The 15,801-nt window shown below is 47.6% G+C and overlaps 1 protein-coding gene across 2 annotated transcripts in view; it reads left to right on the top strand.

The window, feature by feature from the left end:
• Window positions 1-15,801, top strand: part of CARMIL3 (capping protein regulator and myosin 1 linker 3) — a 2,002,476-nt gene that overhangs the window by 849,424 nt on the left and 1,137,251 nt on the right. For both annotated transcript variants that reach the window (XM_069633925.1, XM_069633924.1), the window contains exons 20-21: window positions 2,626-2,680; window positions 3,032-3,204. In XM_069633925.1, the coding sequence (XP_069490026.1) occupies window positions 2,626-2,680; window positions 3,032-3,204 (228 nt within the window). The remainder of the gene's footprint in view (window positions 1-2,625; window positions 2,681-3,031; window positions 3,205-15,801) is intronic.

The following is a 15,801-nucleotide window of genomic DNA, read 5'->3' as shown; positions in this document are numbered from 1 at the left end:
TAGATTCTAAGATAGTCACGTAAATCCTAACTAATAGATTGGAACGATTCATGCCATCTCTTGTTGGCCCGGATCAATCAGGGTTTATGAGAGGGTGGGATACGGTGGACAATATAAGAAGGCTTATACACTTGATAGATAAATCAGGGTGAAACCCAGGTAACACACTCTTTGTGGCGCTTGGCACCGAAAAGGCGTTCGATCGGGTTGAATGGGGATTTCTGGCGGAAGTATTGAGGAAATTTAACTTCGGACCTAAAATGATCCAAATGATCCACTCCAATTACGAAACCCCCTCCGCGAGGCTCCTGATTAATGGGGTAGAGGCACCAGACAGGGGTGCCACCTTTCCCCGCTCCTATTCATGCTCGTTATGGAGACACTAGCGGTGCAGATCTGCACCAAAGTCGCATGTGGTATTAAGTTCGGGGGTGCACAGCATACACTTAATCTTTTCGCATAATACCTGATTCTGACGCTCTCAGACCCCTTAGAATCGAGATATGTACAGGGAGAAATCCATGAGTGTGGCAGAGTCTCATGGTTTAAGATAAATTAAGCCAAACCCGAGGTCTTGGGCCTCAACATCCCCTTTGGTTTGAAGAAGGACCTCCAGCAGCTGTTCCTCTTAAAATGGGCTTCTAAAAGTATTAAATATCTCAGGGTTAACATTACTAGCAAAACCAAGGACCTATTTGGGGCCAACTATCCAACACTATTAGGAAATATTCAGAGGGACTTCGATTGATGGGGTGGCCTGCGCCTGACATGGCTGGGGAAAAGGGCAATAATCAAAATGAACACTCTCCCACACTTTTATATATTTTCCACAATATTCCTGTACCCAGTGCCGGGGTTACTACGATTTCTGTGGAACATGGGACTCTCCCAGGTTTACGGAAATCATGGAATCAAAGTTAGACAGACACAAGTGATCACAGTTCAAGGATGTTTATTAAACTGTAAAATGGGTGAGGTAAATGCCTAATGTAAACCTAAATCTAAGATGGGAGCAAACTATGACCATCAAATAATAATAGTACAGTCCTAGTGGAGTCTAGTCAAATGAAAAGGGCCTATACTAAAAAGAAAAGATTGCTAATCCTTATTGCTATGTTACAAAAGAGTGTGGGATAATGTCCGCAAGAAAGAAAGAAGTGTTCACAAAATTATGTCAGGATGTTATGGCCGGGGTATTCCTTCCCCACGTTTTTAGCACGGAACAAGGTTGGACTCTCGAGCATCGCACACTCCTTGGCTTCTCTGGCATGAGCTTACAGTTCCTTTTCTCAGTATCAGGGCCTACTGTGCCCAAGTCTCTTCTCCTATGATGTATCTTGCTTCTGAGGGCCTGATACGTCAAAACAACAAAACAAAGTGCCTTCTGTTAACCTTTACGTCGAGTGATTACCCTTCACCCTTGGATCCCCCTCAGCTGGACTTCGATCCTTCTCTTAAGTCGGCGGCTTCCCTCAGTCGGGCTCAGACCAACCACTCCCTGTGGACATCCCTCAGTCGGGTTCATACTTGCCATCACAATGTTGCTCACTTAGCTTTTTCACAGTTCACACAGCATTCCCCTCAGCCGGGCGCAAACGCCTGTTTCACAAAATATCAAATGTTCTGCACTGTGCTAAGGACTTTAGAGTGTACTAGGGATTTGGCTTGACTCTTGTATGACCTTCTTAACACCTTATACCAGCCTTCCCTATGACATCTTGGTACATGTAGTTTTCTTAAGATAAGTCACAATGTTCAACAGTCTCCTTTGCTCAGGAGAGGGGTACCAGCCAGAGGCCTTCGACTGAGCGCCCACATGGCGCTGGACCACTCTGACTCTGGTACCAAGTTTTGTTCACAAAATACCTCTTGTCTGTTTATCTTCTTAATGTTGCCACTGCAACCTTGAGTTTAACACAGTCCGTGTGACTATCAGGTTCTTCCCACTCACCGTCACCGGCTGTGCTGAACTCGTTGGTGGTTACTTTGTCGCTGGAGTCGAGGACAGTACCACAATGGCAACTACGTCTCCCCGCCCTGGCTATCAGTGCGGGAGGGTGCCATGTACTCTGACAAGCCAGTTCCACATGTGTTGGAAAAGGGTTTGTTGATGGATTATTTCCATTCATCAACTCGTCCTCAACATTGCAGACAAGCACACCACTATTTCCAAAACAAATATTATTCCAGAATTTCACTTATTACAATACTATCCCTTATCCATGGTTCTTGTAATTCATTATGTGTAGTTATTGGCAAGTGATTTTGATACTCCCAACAAGTGTTTCAGAACCCTGCTTTTTATACAATCCAGGCTGATCCTAGATCCTACAGCCCACAATTGTGCACCTTAAAGGGCTTGTGAAGTTATATTGGCTTGATAAACCATAAGTGGTTCCACCCATCTTATAAAAGAAAGATAAAATTGCACCTACAGCCTGTGTCACTGATAAACGGAAGCACTGTCCTGGTACACTGTTCCCTTTGCCCACATGTCAGAAAGTCCAGCAATGGTGTACTCCATTGCCGATTTACCTCAATTCCTTTGCTGATTTTATGTCCATTGTGCTTGCCTTTTAGACTGTGTGCAGAAAAAGTAATTGGTATTGTCTATTACTCTTTCAGGACCCTGGAGGATATCCTACAGAGGATCGTTCACCTAATCCAGGAAGAAGACTGTGTAAGTCTAGAGTCTATGATCTATTATTCAGGTGTACCATTCTGTTATTTGCCAGTTATTATTTCATCAGGGGTAAAAATGACAAGTTGTAAACTAGCCAGCCATAAAAAGTGACTTGCCACTTCAATTCTACACATACATACACCGCACCATTTCATATGCGTCAATAGCTAATTAATACTAGCCAATAGCTAGTGGCGAGTGCACATTTTGCAAACTGATTTCATATCTTCTCCCTTGTTTTACTTAATATTTCAATATTTGTATCCCTTTATCACTCATATCATTGTTCCTTTCCTAGCATTTCATTTGATTAGATGCTTCATGTTTTTGTGATCATATTCCCTTTAGTCTCTGCAGACCTTGTCTATTGCTGATTCCCGCCTAAAGTCTCGGACCAGCATTTTAATCAACGCCCTGGGTAGCAACACCTGCTTGACCAAGGTGGATATCAGCGGAAACTCAATGGAGGACATTGGTGCCAAGATGCTCTCCAAGGCTTTACAGATCAACAGCACACTCAGGTATGGTGCAAGTGGTTTGTACAGTGCAGGATGCACAAATTACTTGCTTATTGTTAGCAGGGGCCTGTAGCACACAGGTTTGGAAGCGGAATGTTGAAAATGGTGCTGAAGTGGCTTATTTGCATAGCTTCAGAATAGGCATTGAGACTCATCACTGTGGTCCTGGACTTCAGAGTTTTGCCAGTTACTCTGGAATTCTGTGCTGAGAAAGACAAATCACCAATGAGAAATCTATTGCTTTCAAGTTTATGATAGGATCTTTTTTGTTCAGCGTAGTGGAAGTTCTCCTTTCGTCCAGAAAATCCTGTAGGATATATGTCAAGATGGATTTCTCAAATCTGGCCTGGTGGACAGATTACAGGAGTCCACCCGAGTTATAGTGAACAGGGGAACTCTGGGAGGTAAGCATGGAGAGTGGTCAAGGCTTGGTCACATGGGAAATGAGTGCAATCAGGGGTCCACAATGAGCCAACACATTGAAGCACACAATAATTCTATTTAGAGAGGTAAGTAAAAAAATGCTCTATTTATATCAAAACGCACTAGAAAAATGAAACAAGCAAGAAGTATTATCACACAACACTCAGTTATCAAACATATATACAGTCACATTTGGTTTGTAGAAATGCATACAATAATGTATTCCACACAATGAAGGTACATAGTGATGCAGTATGGAAAACCAGTTCACAAGAACAATGCCCTAACTTTATACGTTCAATCCCTATATTGAGTGGGGTCTTGTGCCTAAAAGTCACAAAGCTTCTTTTAGGAGAAGGGACAAATGTAGGAAGAGTTCTTGTGGTGGTGAAAAATGTTCCAGAAGACTTGTCAACAATATTACAGGTAAGTAAGATTATTTTCCTATCCTTTAGAACAACTTTTAGAACAAATGTTCAAAAAGCGATGTAATGGAATAAAGCAAAGTTTATTCTGGGTTTTATTATAGGGGAGAAACGGGCGACTGAATGTATTGCGAGTACTCATCCCCCTAACTCTCAAGTGACTAGGCAGGTCGACTGGGAGTCGCTGGAGGTAGATTTTCCAAGTGACCTGGCAGGTCGGATGGGAGTTGCTGGAGGTAGGTTTCCCCACCATTGGATCCAGTAGAAGATGCCCAGTAGCTGTAGGGGTCGAGGTGATTTCTGTCGGGTCCAGGAGCTGAGTGCAACCCTTTTCGATGAAGAAATGCAGCAGGCGCTGATTCAGGCCTCTTCAGAACACTCTACCAGATGGAGAAAGACTGGTTCCAGCAACAGTCACTGCACACGGGCGACAGCAGGTGTCTCTCCAGTCGTGGTCGAAGACGACCTTTCAGGACAGGATCCCTTGATGCTAAGAAGATGAAACTGGGCAGGAAGGCGACTTGTGGCAAGGCTTGGCGACCACCGAAGTCCCGGACAAAAAAACGGAACAGCGACACTTCTGTTGAGGTAGTGTACTGGGGAGCTGGGTGATTCACCAGGTGGTCCCGGTACAATTCCGAGGGCTCAGGACAGCTTGATCTCGAGAAGGCGTTGAGACTGGTTGGTCCCACCATTCCAAAAGTTGATGCACCGCAGAGGGCCATCGCAGATTAGGTAATCCAGTAGGGCATCACTGGGCCAAACACAGGAATGGATGCCAGGCCTCTTCAGGAATTGTTCACAGATCTTCAGGCAGCTTCTCCTCTACACAGGATACTTGTCTCCAACACTGATCTGAAGAAATGGCTGTAGGAGTCATTTTCTTAACCTAAATCCTGTCTGGAAGCAAGTCCAAGCCCACCAATGGTAAGGATCTGCACTATTTAACCAGCCAGCAGCCATCCAGTCAAGGACCACTGTGGGTTTCACGCATGTACATGCCCCAGACTCTCTGGCACTGCATCTATGTAGTGGGATCAGACAGTCCCACCCACTTCCTGGGGCCACACACAAATGGCATACAGTAGCTTGCGCAAGCTGCAGATTTCTGGGTGACTACATGGCCATGTAAGGGATTTCCTGACCTGAGAAGGCAGGAAGAAGGCCTAGAAACAATATGGCCAAAGAACAAGCAATAAATCTCGTGGGAGGGCCAGTTTATGGCACTAGCCATGTTTTGTAGCCAGATGTGGTAAACGCGAATGTGCATGCTAAAAATACTGAAGAAAATGTAAAAATGTATCTGCTGCCACCCGCTTATCTTTAGGAACGTATAGTAGTAACTAAAAATTCCCAGTGTAAAAGGCTAGGGTGATTCAAACGTATCCCCACTGCACTGCATTGCAAGATGCTGTGTGCACTGTTAAAAAGTCACCCAAACAGGTAAAAAGTTAAAAGACAAAAGGGAAACCTAGTTTCCCAGTACTGACAGTCTGAATAACTGATCAGTTTCCCCATGACAAATGGGCAAAAAGGCCAGGGGGAGTGAAGCTGAAGGCTTAATTTCCCTTTAAAAAGCCGGGACAGCTTAAAAAATAAAAGCAAAACGTTTGTGGGTCCATGTAATATGGAGGGAAAGTTGCCTAAAGAGAAATATTTCCTAACAGTTACCACCCCAAGCCCCACCTTGTCCCAGACTAGGGAAAGGGGCTAATCCACCCTTGGATGGGTTTCCTGTTACAGTCGGTATACATTCTGGACAGACCATCGCATTGCTATGTTGTGACCCTGGCCTATGCTCAAAAGTGAAGTCAAGGGACCTCATCACGAGTTGGGCGGTAGTCGCTGCATTTAAGGGTCCGCCCAAACATGGGTCATAGCTGGGGGTAAACGCGCCAGAAAAATTCCAATTGGACCCAATGGGGAATGGGGAATTACAGTTATCGGCCAGCCCTTGATCCAGCGCTAATAGCGCTGGACCAGTTGCCGGTAACGCTATTAGCACGGGCAGTAACCCGGTGGTAATACCGCCCAACTCCTGATGAGGCCCAAAGCCTTGAAGGCTTATGGACCACCTGAGCAACTTAAGATTCTCTCCCTTCATGTTCATTAGCCACTTTAAAGGCTTATGGTCAGTTTGCACAATGAAGTGAGTCCAGTAGAAGTAGGGCCTCATCTTCCAATGCGCCCACACTATGGAAAAACATTCCTTTTTGTGAGAAACCTGAAGGTGTCTCACCCGCTAGTCCCGGAAGATCTGTCATCCAGGTGGCCAGGACACAGCCATCCCTATTGGAACCAGTTCCTGGGGGTGGACCAGTGCGGGAGGATCACCTGGGTGAGGGGTCTTCGGGAGTGGGAGACCGAAGAGTGAGACGCGGTATCCCCTTCCCTGTAACGCCTGTTCCCCATGTTACCAGGTTGGATACCTAGAAGCTCAACCTTGCCTCTTTCCCGACAGGAACACTTTCTCACACAGTTCATCGTGAGCGACAACGGACTAACACCAGAGCCGTACACCTGACGTGTCCCAACACCATGGTCAGGCAGGTCAGGCAATTACTGATCATTACAGATACCTAACTCCCATCACAATTCCCCACACAGACAAAAGGCGGGGCACGAAAGCACACTCTGAACGAGGAAAAGCACACAAGGAAGCAGCAGTTCCAACATGGCAGTATAACACAAGAAGAAAGGCGGCGAGACCGGAGAGGGTGCAAGGAGGGAAGTACCCCTGATCGCTAGAAGCTGCTATTGTTACGAGCCTTAGAAAGTGAGAAGCTGAAGACAGGGAACTGAAGCTGAACAATCCTACACTGTGCATCAAAGGTATCCGGGGCGCTCCGGTGTCGATAACCCAGGCGGGAGGAGCGATTGCCGCCGTGGTATCGACCTTGGCTCCTGCAACAAAGCAGCACCAGGAAAAGCAGCACAGCCGGTGAGTCGGAGAAACTGATACGAAATCAGCTTGTGTTTGAACTAAGGTTGCAAGCTGCAACATTGTATGAAGAAATCCACAAAGCGCATGTGATGAGAAGCGCGAACAAGTGCAACCAAAGGAATTAATGTACTTTGAAAAAGGCGAAATAAGATACCGTGTACAGAGTGGTCCAGCGCCATGTGGCTGCTCATTCGAAGGACTCTGTTCGGTATCCAACTGAAAGGCGACTGCATTATAAAAAAGGAACTTTGTATCGAAGTGGTCCTGCGACGGGTCAAGTTAAACCCTGAGCACATTCGAAAGTAAGCATTTTTAGGTCTTCCAAGGTCCACAGGAATTTCATCAAGAAGTATGATAGAAAACGGTTCCACTCCCTTCTTTGGGGCTCCTTAAGGGATCCAATCATACTTTGGACAATTCTAAAGAATCTCTCTCTCAGACCAACTGATTGTGGGGGAGATGTGGATGACAAATGATAAGTCACCTCATCTTCCTACCACAGGTCCTGGTTATTACTGAACGTGAAGATGCTGCTTCAGTCAGGCACAGCTTCTTCAGGGAGGCTAACCCTGGTCAAAGTGTCCAGTAAAGCTAATATGACTGGTTTGGCATCAGGATACCTGGTGGCGTGATCAGCAGCCAATAAGATAATCCTATTGCCAGTAGATGTGCAAAGGTTCAGACGTCTAACGCAGTTAGGCCCTGTTTCTGCTAATGGTGCTTGTGGATTTTGAATCCCTGTTGCACCTTTGTCAGATTACTGACAAGAAGTGGAACCCCAACAGTGGGTTTCCACTGGGACCCCCATCATAGGCCACCAGGATTGCATGTGTTACCACTCTGGAGTTATCTCGATATCAGGATACACTGCCAGCGGAACCTCATACACAAGCTGCAGGAAGAAGGAACCACCAACCTCTTACCGTCTCCTATAGTGTGCTCTTACATACTAGTAACCCACCTTCCAGTTGGATTCTTTGCTTCACAGGAGGCTCATGCTCTAATTGGAAGCAGAACTTTCTCCATAAGCCTTTCAGTGATGGTCTTTTCTTTTGGCCCTTACTAATTTCTTCCTTATCGTACTCCTCTTTTGCAAGCAAGCTTGGCAGTACAGGATGCCCATGTGAATCGACAGTTTCTGGCGATCGCTCTTCCTCATCAGGTTCAGGGATTTGGCTAACTCCCTCAAACTCAGATGTAGGTAGGGCAAAGGGAATATGTTCTTTCCTGCTTCCTCTGTTTCTTCTCTCCTTTAGCCTTAGGTTTCTCCTTTGGTTTAGCCTTTCTCTTGGAGTTGGCTAAGGCAGCCTGATGTTGAGACCTAGGGCCTCATTACGAGTCCGGCGGTAACCGAGCCGGAAAAACCGGCAGGTTACCGCCGGACTCGTATTACCATTCCGCCTCCCTGATTCCCGGAATCACCGGGGCATTACAACCCTGGTAATTCCGGAGGCGGAATTCGGTAAATACCCATTCCCATGGAGTCCCATAGGACTCAATTGGAATGGGGAAGTAGAAACACCGGCATCATCTCGTGATGGTGCCAGTGTTTCCACGTCCGCCTGCAGGCGGGTGGTGTTAAACCCGCCAGGTCAGACCTGGCGGGAATGACACCTCCCGCCTGCAGGACTCGAGATCAGTGGGTCCGGAAACAACAGTGGCGGCAGGTTTACCGCCACCGTTATTTCTGGGCCGACTGACTTGTAATGAGGCCCCTAGTGTTTGAAAGGTCTGCATAGTGTCTCTCAGGACCTAGGTCTTGGAGTCTAATCTTGGACCAAACCTTTCTAGTAACTCTTCTCCTCACACTAAGAGCTGCTACATCCACTTTACTATTCACAGCTTCAATGGAAGGCATTGCTGGGAAGTTGAGAGTGGGCCCTACAGTCACTGCTTAATTTGTGGGGGTGTTTGCCAGCGCTCAACCATGGCACTTATTTTTGAGCACCGGGAACTTAATATCTCAGTTCGATTATGATGTGGTGTTTTGGCAACTTTATTATTGTGACTGCCAGTCACATAATAAACACCCATAGAAGCAGAGCAAAACGTAAATGGTGATTGTATTTAAAGACACACTTAAACATTTGTCTCATGTCAAGGCAAAACGAGTTTGTTATTTTATTTGTATGTCGATTGGTATTTGTAAATCACACTTCGAATGGATTGTGTCCTCCCACGTATTCCTCATCTTATGATAAATCGTTATCTCCAGCTTCGCTGCTTCAGGAAAAGAAAATTCTCGGCAGAGGGCGCTGTGCTCAAGGCCGTGGCGTTGAATGTCCCTCGACGAACTCTGTACTCTGTCGACTTCACCGATGGTATAAATAGCTCGAGCCGCGCCCGTTGCTTCAGTTCCGTTTTTCCGATCGCTTCGCTATCGAGAACGGCGCGCTTGAGATTTTCTGTGAAGAAAATGTCATCTTCTTCGACTCCTTCGACACCCAAGACTGGGTTCAAGAAGTGTGTAGATTGTGGATCGAAAATGTTGATCACGGATCCTCACCGGGTTTGTCTCTGGTGTCTCGGTTCCAGTCACCGGACCGACGACTGTGGTTCCTGCCAATCCATGACCGAGAAAGCTCTTTGTGAGAGGAGAGGTAAATTGTCGGTGGGGAGGGAAGCCTCTAAGAAGGCTACATCCAAAAAACATAAGAAAGCGATTGATTCGAAGGAATCGGATCACCATAGTCATTCAAAGAGATCTCGATCTTGGAATAGATCGAGACACTCTTCTTCCTCGTCCAAAAAAATGAAGAGGAGACATAGATCTTCCTCATCATCATCTTCCGAGTCGACCGAAGAAATTTGATGTCCGACAAAATCGGATTCTCCCAGAAAATGGGAAGAATTTTGTAAAAAGATAATGGAGGTATTCGAGAATGCGGCCCGACCCCCTCGAATGAACCTCGGAAGAGCCATACCCCTAAGGTCGCTCCATTGGACGACAAAGGGAAGTCTAAGACTACCTTGGTAAAAACCGGTAGTGTCGAGGATACTCGAAAAACTCGAGTCGACGACAAGTCGTCGAGGACTGTTCGAGAGTCGAGCACCTCTCTGGTGCCATATAAAAAACATAAGTCGTTGAAGGCTTTGACGACTTCATCGGCGCCATCGGCGTCGTCCGTTTCGGCATCGAAACCAAAAATAACCTTGACGCCTGTATCGAAGTCATCTTCGAAGTCATCGAAGATTCCTTCAACAACTTCCAAGTATTTTTCCATTCCTTTGACGCATTTGGTAGAGGAAGAAAGAAGATTTACTCCGTTGCCCAGGTCAGACTTTTTTAAGTCTGTGTCCTCAATTTATGAGGAATCTGGCTCGGAGGAAGAGGAAGTCACTCCTTTTAGAGTTTCATATGGCACAAAGCAAGTTCCTGATGAACTCATTGATCAAGAGTCCAAAATGAGAGACCTGAGTGACACTCTATATTCTGCCAGTGGAATTGACACCTCCCCAGAATTCGAGAGAATGACCAGAGTAATTGAGTATATGGGTTGGGTTAACACTTCACCCGTTTTTGAACAGGATGACATGACGGATATAATTGTCAGAAGTCCTCAAAAAGATCCAGTTCTCCCCTTTCACAGGGTTCTTCAGAGGACGGTGGAGAAAAACTGGGAAAAGCCTGAGAGCATTGCTGCTGCAGATAGTAATTTCCCCAAGAAATACAGACCAGCTGGTACGGATCCTGAATACTTAAACAGGCATCCAACTCCAGAAAGTCTAGTTATTCAGGCAGCAACCACAACAAAGCAAACTGCATATCCCACTATCCCTCCAGATAGAGAGGATAAAAAAGTTAATGCCTGGGCACGTAAAGTTTTCACTTCAGGCAGTATGGCCCTTAAATCGACAAATGTCACCTGTACCCTGGCCAGGTTTACCCATACCCTGTGGGACTGTATTTCGGCGGCTGAGCATATTCTGGAAGGCGAGGAAAGGGAAGGCTTCCTGAATATAATCAAAGACGGGAAGGAGGCAAATGGGGAATGTCTCCAGTCTGGATTGGATACTGCTGATAGTATCAGCAAATCCATGGCTGCAAGCATTGTGCTACGCAGATTTGCGTGGTTGAGGAAGTCGGGGTTTGCACCAGACGTGCAAGCCAGGCTCCTTAACATGCCCTTTGATGGCTCGAGGCTGTTTGGCAGTAAGGCTGATGAAAGCCTAGAAAAACTTCAGACCTCAAAAGCGGCAGCTAAATCGCTTAGTGCCTCCATGCGCCAGCCTCTAAAACCCTATTCCGGCTCATCTTCCTGGAGGGGTCGTTCTTTTCGTTACTACTCCTCATTTAGTAGAGGAAGAGGACAGGCTTCTCAAAGGGGCAAAAGAAACTTCCCTCGTGGTGCAAAATCATCCTCAGGAACGGCATCTTTACCTTCAGCCACTCCTGCAGCCGCCTCCAAATCTCTCTGAGGCCTTGTTACATAAAACACCAGTGGGAGGCAGGATCTCTCAGCATCTGAAGGAATGGCAGGGCATTACCTCAGATGCTTGGGCACTGGAAACAGTAGCCCAAGGTTACTGTCTCCCCTTCCAAAAAAGACCTCAGAATCATCCACCGGGAGCCAACTCTGTAAAAATTCCAGACCCGCTCCTGTTGCAGGAAATTTTAACCCTGTTAGAGAAAGGTGCCATAGAACAGGTACCTGTAGCGGAGAGGAACAGGGGTTGGTACTCCCCATATTTTCTCATCCCAAAAAAGGATGGAGGTCTGACACCCATCTTGGACTTAAGAAACTTGAACAAGTTCCTCAGGAAGGACGAGTTCAAGATGGTGACCCTTTCTCAGATCCTTCAGGCTCTCCAACTCCAGGATTGGTTGGTATCATTGGACCTTCAGGATGCTTACTTTTATGTGCCAATCCATCCAAAGCACAGAAAGTTCCTGAGGTTCGCGATTGGCAACTCTCACTATCAGTTTCGAGTTCTACCATTCGGGTTGACCTCCGCCCCGAGGGTTTTCACCAAACTGTTGGCGGTTGTGGCAGCGAGTCTCAGGAGAGGGGGTATTCACATCTATCCCTACCTGGACGACTGGATGATCAGAGAAAGTTCTCCAAAACAAGCTCAGGAACATCTTTCGATCACTTCCTCCACAAATTGGGCTTCTCCCTCAATTTCAAGATGTCCCATATGATACCATCCTAAAAGCTCCAGTTTATCGGAGCAGTCTTGGATACTTCCTCGGGAAAAGCCTCGCCTCCCGAAGTGAGAGCGTTCCACATCCAGCAGATGGTAACAAAGTTCCAGAATGCCCAACGTCTACTGGCCTTCAATTTTCTCAGGTTGCTTGGCCTCATGGCATCCTGCATTTTCCTAGTACCAGAGGCCAGGTTGAGAATGAGAGCCCTTCAATGGGCACTCAGAACTCAGTGGTCCCAGTTCTCAGAGAATATGTCGGATCTTCTGCAAGTCCCGAGGGCAGTTGCTCAGGATTTTCTATGGTGGACTTGCAACGACAACATTCTCAAGGGAGAATCTTTTTGGCAACCATGGCCGGAGATAACAGTAGTGACGGACGCCTCACTCACGGGGTGGGGAGCACACACCAACAATCTGACAATCAGCGGTCATTGGTCTCCATCGGAGCCAAGCTACACATCAACCTTTTGGAGCTGAGGGCAATCAGACTAGCGCTGAAGGCCTTTCTACCCTCTTTACAGGGAAAGAATGTCCTGATAATGACGGACAACACGGTGGCCATGTACTATCTCAAAAAAAGAGGAGGAGTAGGGTCACTAACACTGTGCAGAGAGGCAATGCAGCTCTGGTTCTGGGCAATGCAGGCCTGTCCCTGATAATTGTAGTGGCATCCTCGTGCCTTTGAGCCCCAATCACCCGCTGTTTTCCTTCCTGACCGTGCCCGCTCCCCGCTTCCTGGTCCATCCACCTCCCGCCTCCTGCCCCGCCTCCTTCGCGCTCTGATTGGCCAGCAGGCCGTGTGTTGTGTGCCGCGCTCCCATACGGAGGGCCATTTCAAGCAGTACCTCGTCCCGGTGAGTCTGCAGGCCTGTCCCTGATAATTGTAGTGGCATCCTCGTGCCTTTGAGCCCCAATCACCCCCTGTTTTCCTTCCTGACCGTGCCCGCTCCCCGCTTCCTGGTCCATCCACCTCCTGCCCCGCCTCCTTCGCGCTCTGATTGGCCAGCAGGCCGTGTGTTGTGTGCCTAGTGTGCCGCGCTCCCATACGGAGGGCCATTTCAAGCAGTACCTCGTCCCGGTGAGTCTGCAGGCCTGTCCCTGATAATTGTAATGGCATCCTCGTGCCTTTGAGCCCCAATCACCCCCTGTTTTCCTTCCTGACCGTGCCCGCTCCCCGCTTCCTGGTCCATCCACCTCCCACCTCCTGCCCCGCCTCCTTCGCGCTCTGATTGGCCAGCAGGCCGTGTGTTGTGTGCCGCGCTCCCATACGGAGGGCCATTTCAAGCAGTACCTCGTCCCGGTGAGTCTGCAGGCCTGTCCCTGATAATTGTAGTGGCATCCTCGTGCCTTTGAGCCCCAATCACCCCCTGTTTTCCTTCCTGACCGTGCCCGCTCCCCGCTTCCTGGTCCATCCACCTCCCGCCTCCTGCCCCGCCTCCTTCGCGCTCTGATTGGCCAGCAGGCCGTGTGTTGTGTGCCTAGTGTGCCGCGCTCCCATACGGAGGGCCATTTCAAGCAGTACCTCGTCCCGGTGAGTCTGCAGGCCTGTCCCTGATAATTGTAATGGCATCCTCGTGCCTTTGAGCCCCAATCACCCCCTGTTTTCCTTCCTGACCGTGCCCGCTCCCCGCTTCCTGGTCCATCCACCTCCCACCTCCTGCCCCGCCTCCTTCGCGCTCTGATTGGCCAGCAGGCCGTGTGTTGTGTGCCGCGCTCCCATACGGAGGGCCATTTCAAGCAGTACCTCGTCCCGGTGAGTCTGCAGGCCTGTCCCTGATAATTGTAGTGGCATCCTCGTGCCTTTGAGCCCCAATCACCCCCTGTTTTCCTTCCTGACCGTGCCCGCTCCCCGCTTCCTGGTCCATCCACCTCCCGCCTCCTGCCCCGCCCACAGTCCTTCCCATTGGCCACCCGGCCCCCTTTCCCAGGCCATTACTGCACCTCCCAAGGCAGCCCTCTGCCTGGCAGCCCCTGCGGCTAAGGACCCGAGACAAAGGACGACTCCTCCAGGGACGAACCCAGATCGTATCTGCAGGTATCCGCAGGAGAAGCAAGAAGCCAACAACAAGTAAGTGTGGCAAGGGCAGGGCCAGAAGCATCTACTTCAGGTCGTACTACCCTACCACTCCTCTAAAACAGCACCATTCCCATTATAAGTTACACTCAGAAACCCGGCATCGCATTGCTCCCAATTGTACTCTAAAGTTGCGCCCATTAGCCTCTCGCAGGAATGTTGCATTTAGAAGTGTTCCCGATTGCATTCAGTAGTGTTCCCAACCGTATTTAATAGTGTTCCCAATTGCATTTAGGTGTGTTGCCCAATAGCCTCTCTGAGGAAAATCGCATTTAGAAGTGTTCCCAATTGCATTCAGTAGTGTTCCCAACCGTATTTAATAGTGTTCCCAATTGCATTTAGGTGTGTTGCCCAATAGCCTCTCTGAGGAAAATCGCATTTAGAAGTGTTCCCAATTGCATTTAGGTGTCTTGCCCAATAGCCTCTCTGAGGAAAATCGCATTTAGAAGTGTTCCCAATTGCATTTAGGTGTGTTGCCCAATAGCCTCTCTGAGGAAAATCGCATTTAGAAGTGTTCCCAATTGCATTTAGGTGTCTTGCCCAATAGCCTCTCTGAGGAAAATCGCATTTAGAAGTGTTCCCAATTGCATTCAGTAGTGTTCCCAACTGTATTTAATAGTGTTCCCAATTGCATTTAGGTGTGTTGCCCAATAGCCTCTCTGAGGAAAATCGCATTTAGAAGTGTTCCCAATTGCATTTAGGTGTCTTGCCCAATAGCCTCTCTGAGGAAAATCGCATTTACAAGTGTTCCCAATTGCATTTAGTAGTGTTCCCAACCGTATTTAATAGTGTTCCCAATTGCATTTAGGTGTTTTGCCCAATAGCCTCTCTGAGGAAAATTGCATTTAGAAGTGTTCTCAAGTGCATTCAGTAGTGTTCCCAACCGTATTTAATAGTGTTCCCAATAGGTATTGTGCCCAATAGCCTCTCTGAGGAAAGTTGCATCTAGAAGTGTTCCCAAGTGCATTCAGTAGTGCCCCCAACCGTATTTAATAGTGTTCTCAATTGCATTTAGGTATTGTGCCCAATAACCTCTCTGAGGAAAAGTGTACCTCTCTGAGGAAAGTTGCACTTAAGAAGTGTTCTCAAGTGCATTCAGTAGTGTTCCCAACCGTATTTAATAGTGTTCCCAATTGCATTTAGGTATTGTGCCCAATAGCCTCTCTGAGGAAAATTGCATTTAGAAGTGTTCCCAATTGCATTTAGGTGTTGTGCCCAATAGCCTCTCTGAGGAAAGTTGCATTTAGAAGTGTCCTCAAGTGCATTCAGTAGTGTGCCCAACTGTACTTAATAGTGTTCCCAATTGCATTTAGGTATTGTGCCCAATAGCCTCTCGCAGGAAAGTTACATTTAGAAGTGTTCCCAATTGCTTTTAGAATAGCCTCTCACCTAATCCCAATTGAATTTAGTAAGTGATCCCAATTGCATTCCGAAGTTACGCCCATTAGCCTCTCTAATGAAAATTGCATCTAGAAGTGTCCTTAATTACATTTAATAATATTCCCAATTGCATCTAGGTGTTGTGCCCAATAGCCTATCTGAGGAAAATTGCATTTAGAAGTGTTCCCAATTGCATCTCAGGAGTC

The sequence above is a fragment of the Ambystoma mexicanum genome, chromosome 13, assembly GCF_040938575.1.
Source record: "Ambystoma mexicanum isolate Mex_15411 chromosome 13, UKY_AmexF1_1, whole genome shotgun sequence".
Taxonomy (NCBI): Eukaryota; Metazoa; Chordata; class Amphibia; order Caudata; family Ambystomatidae; genus Ambystoma; species Ambystoma mexicanum.
Note: the sequence above shows the minus strand (reverse complement) of the source record. Positions and strands in the feature narration are given on the sequence as shown.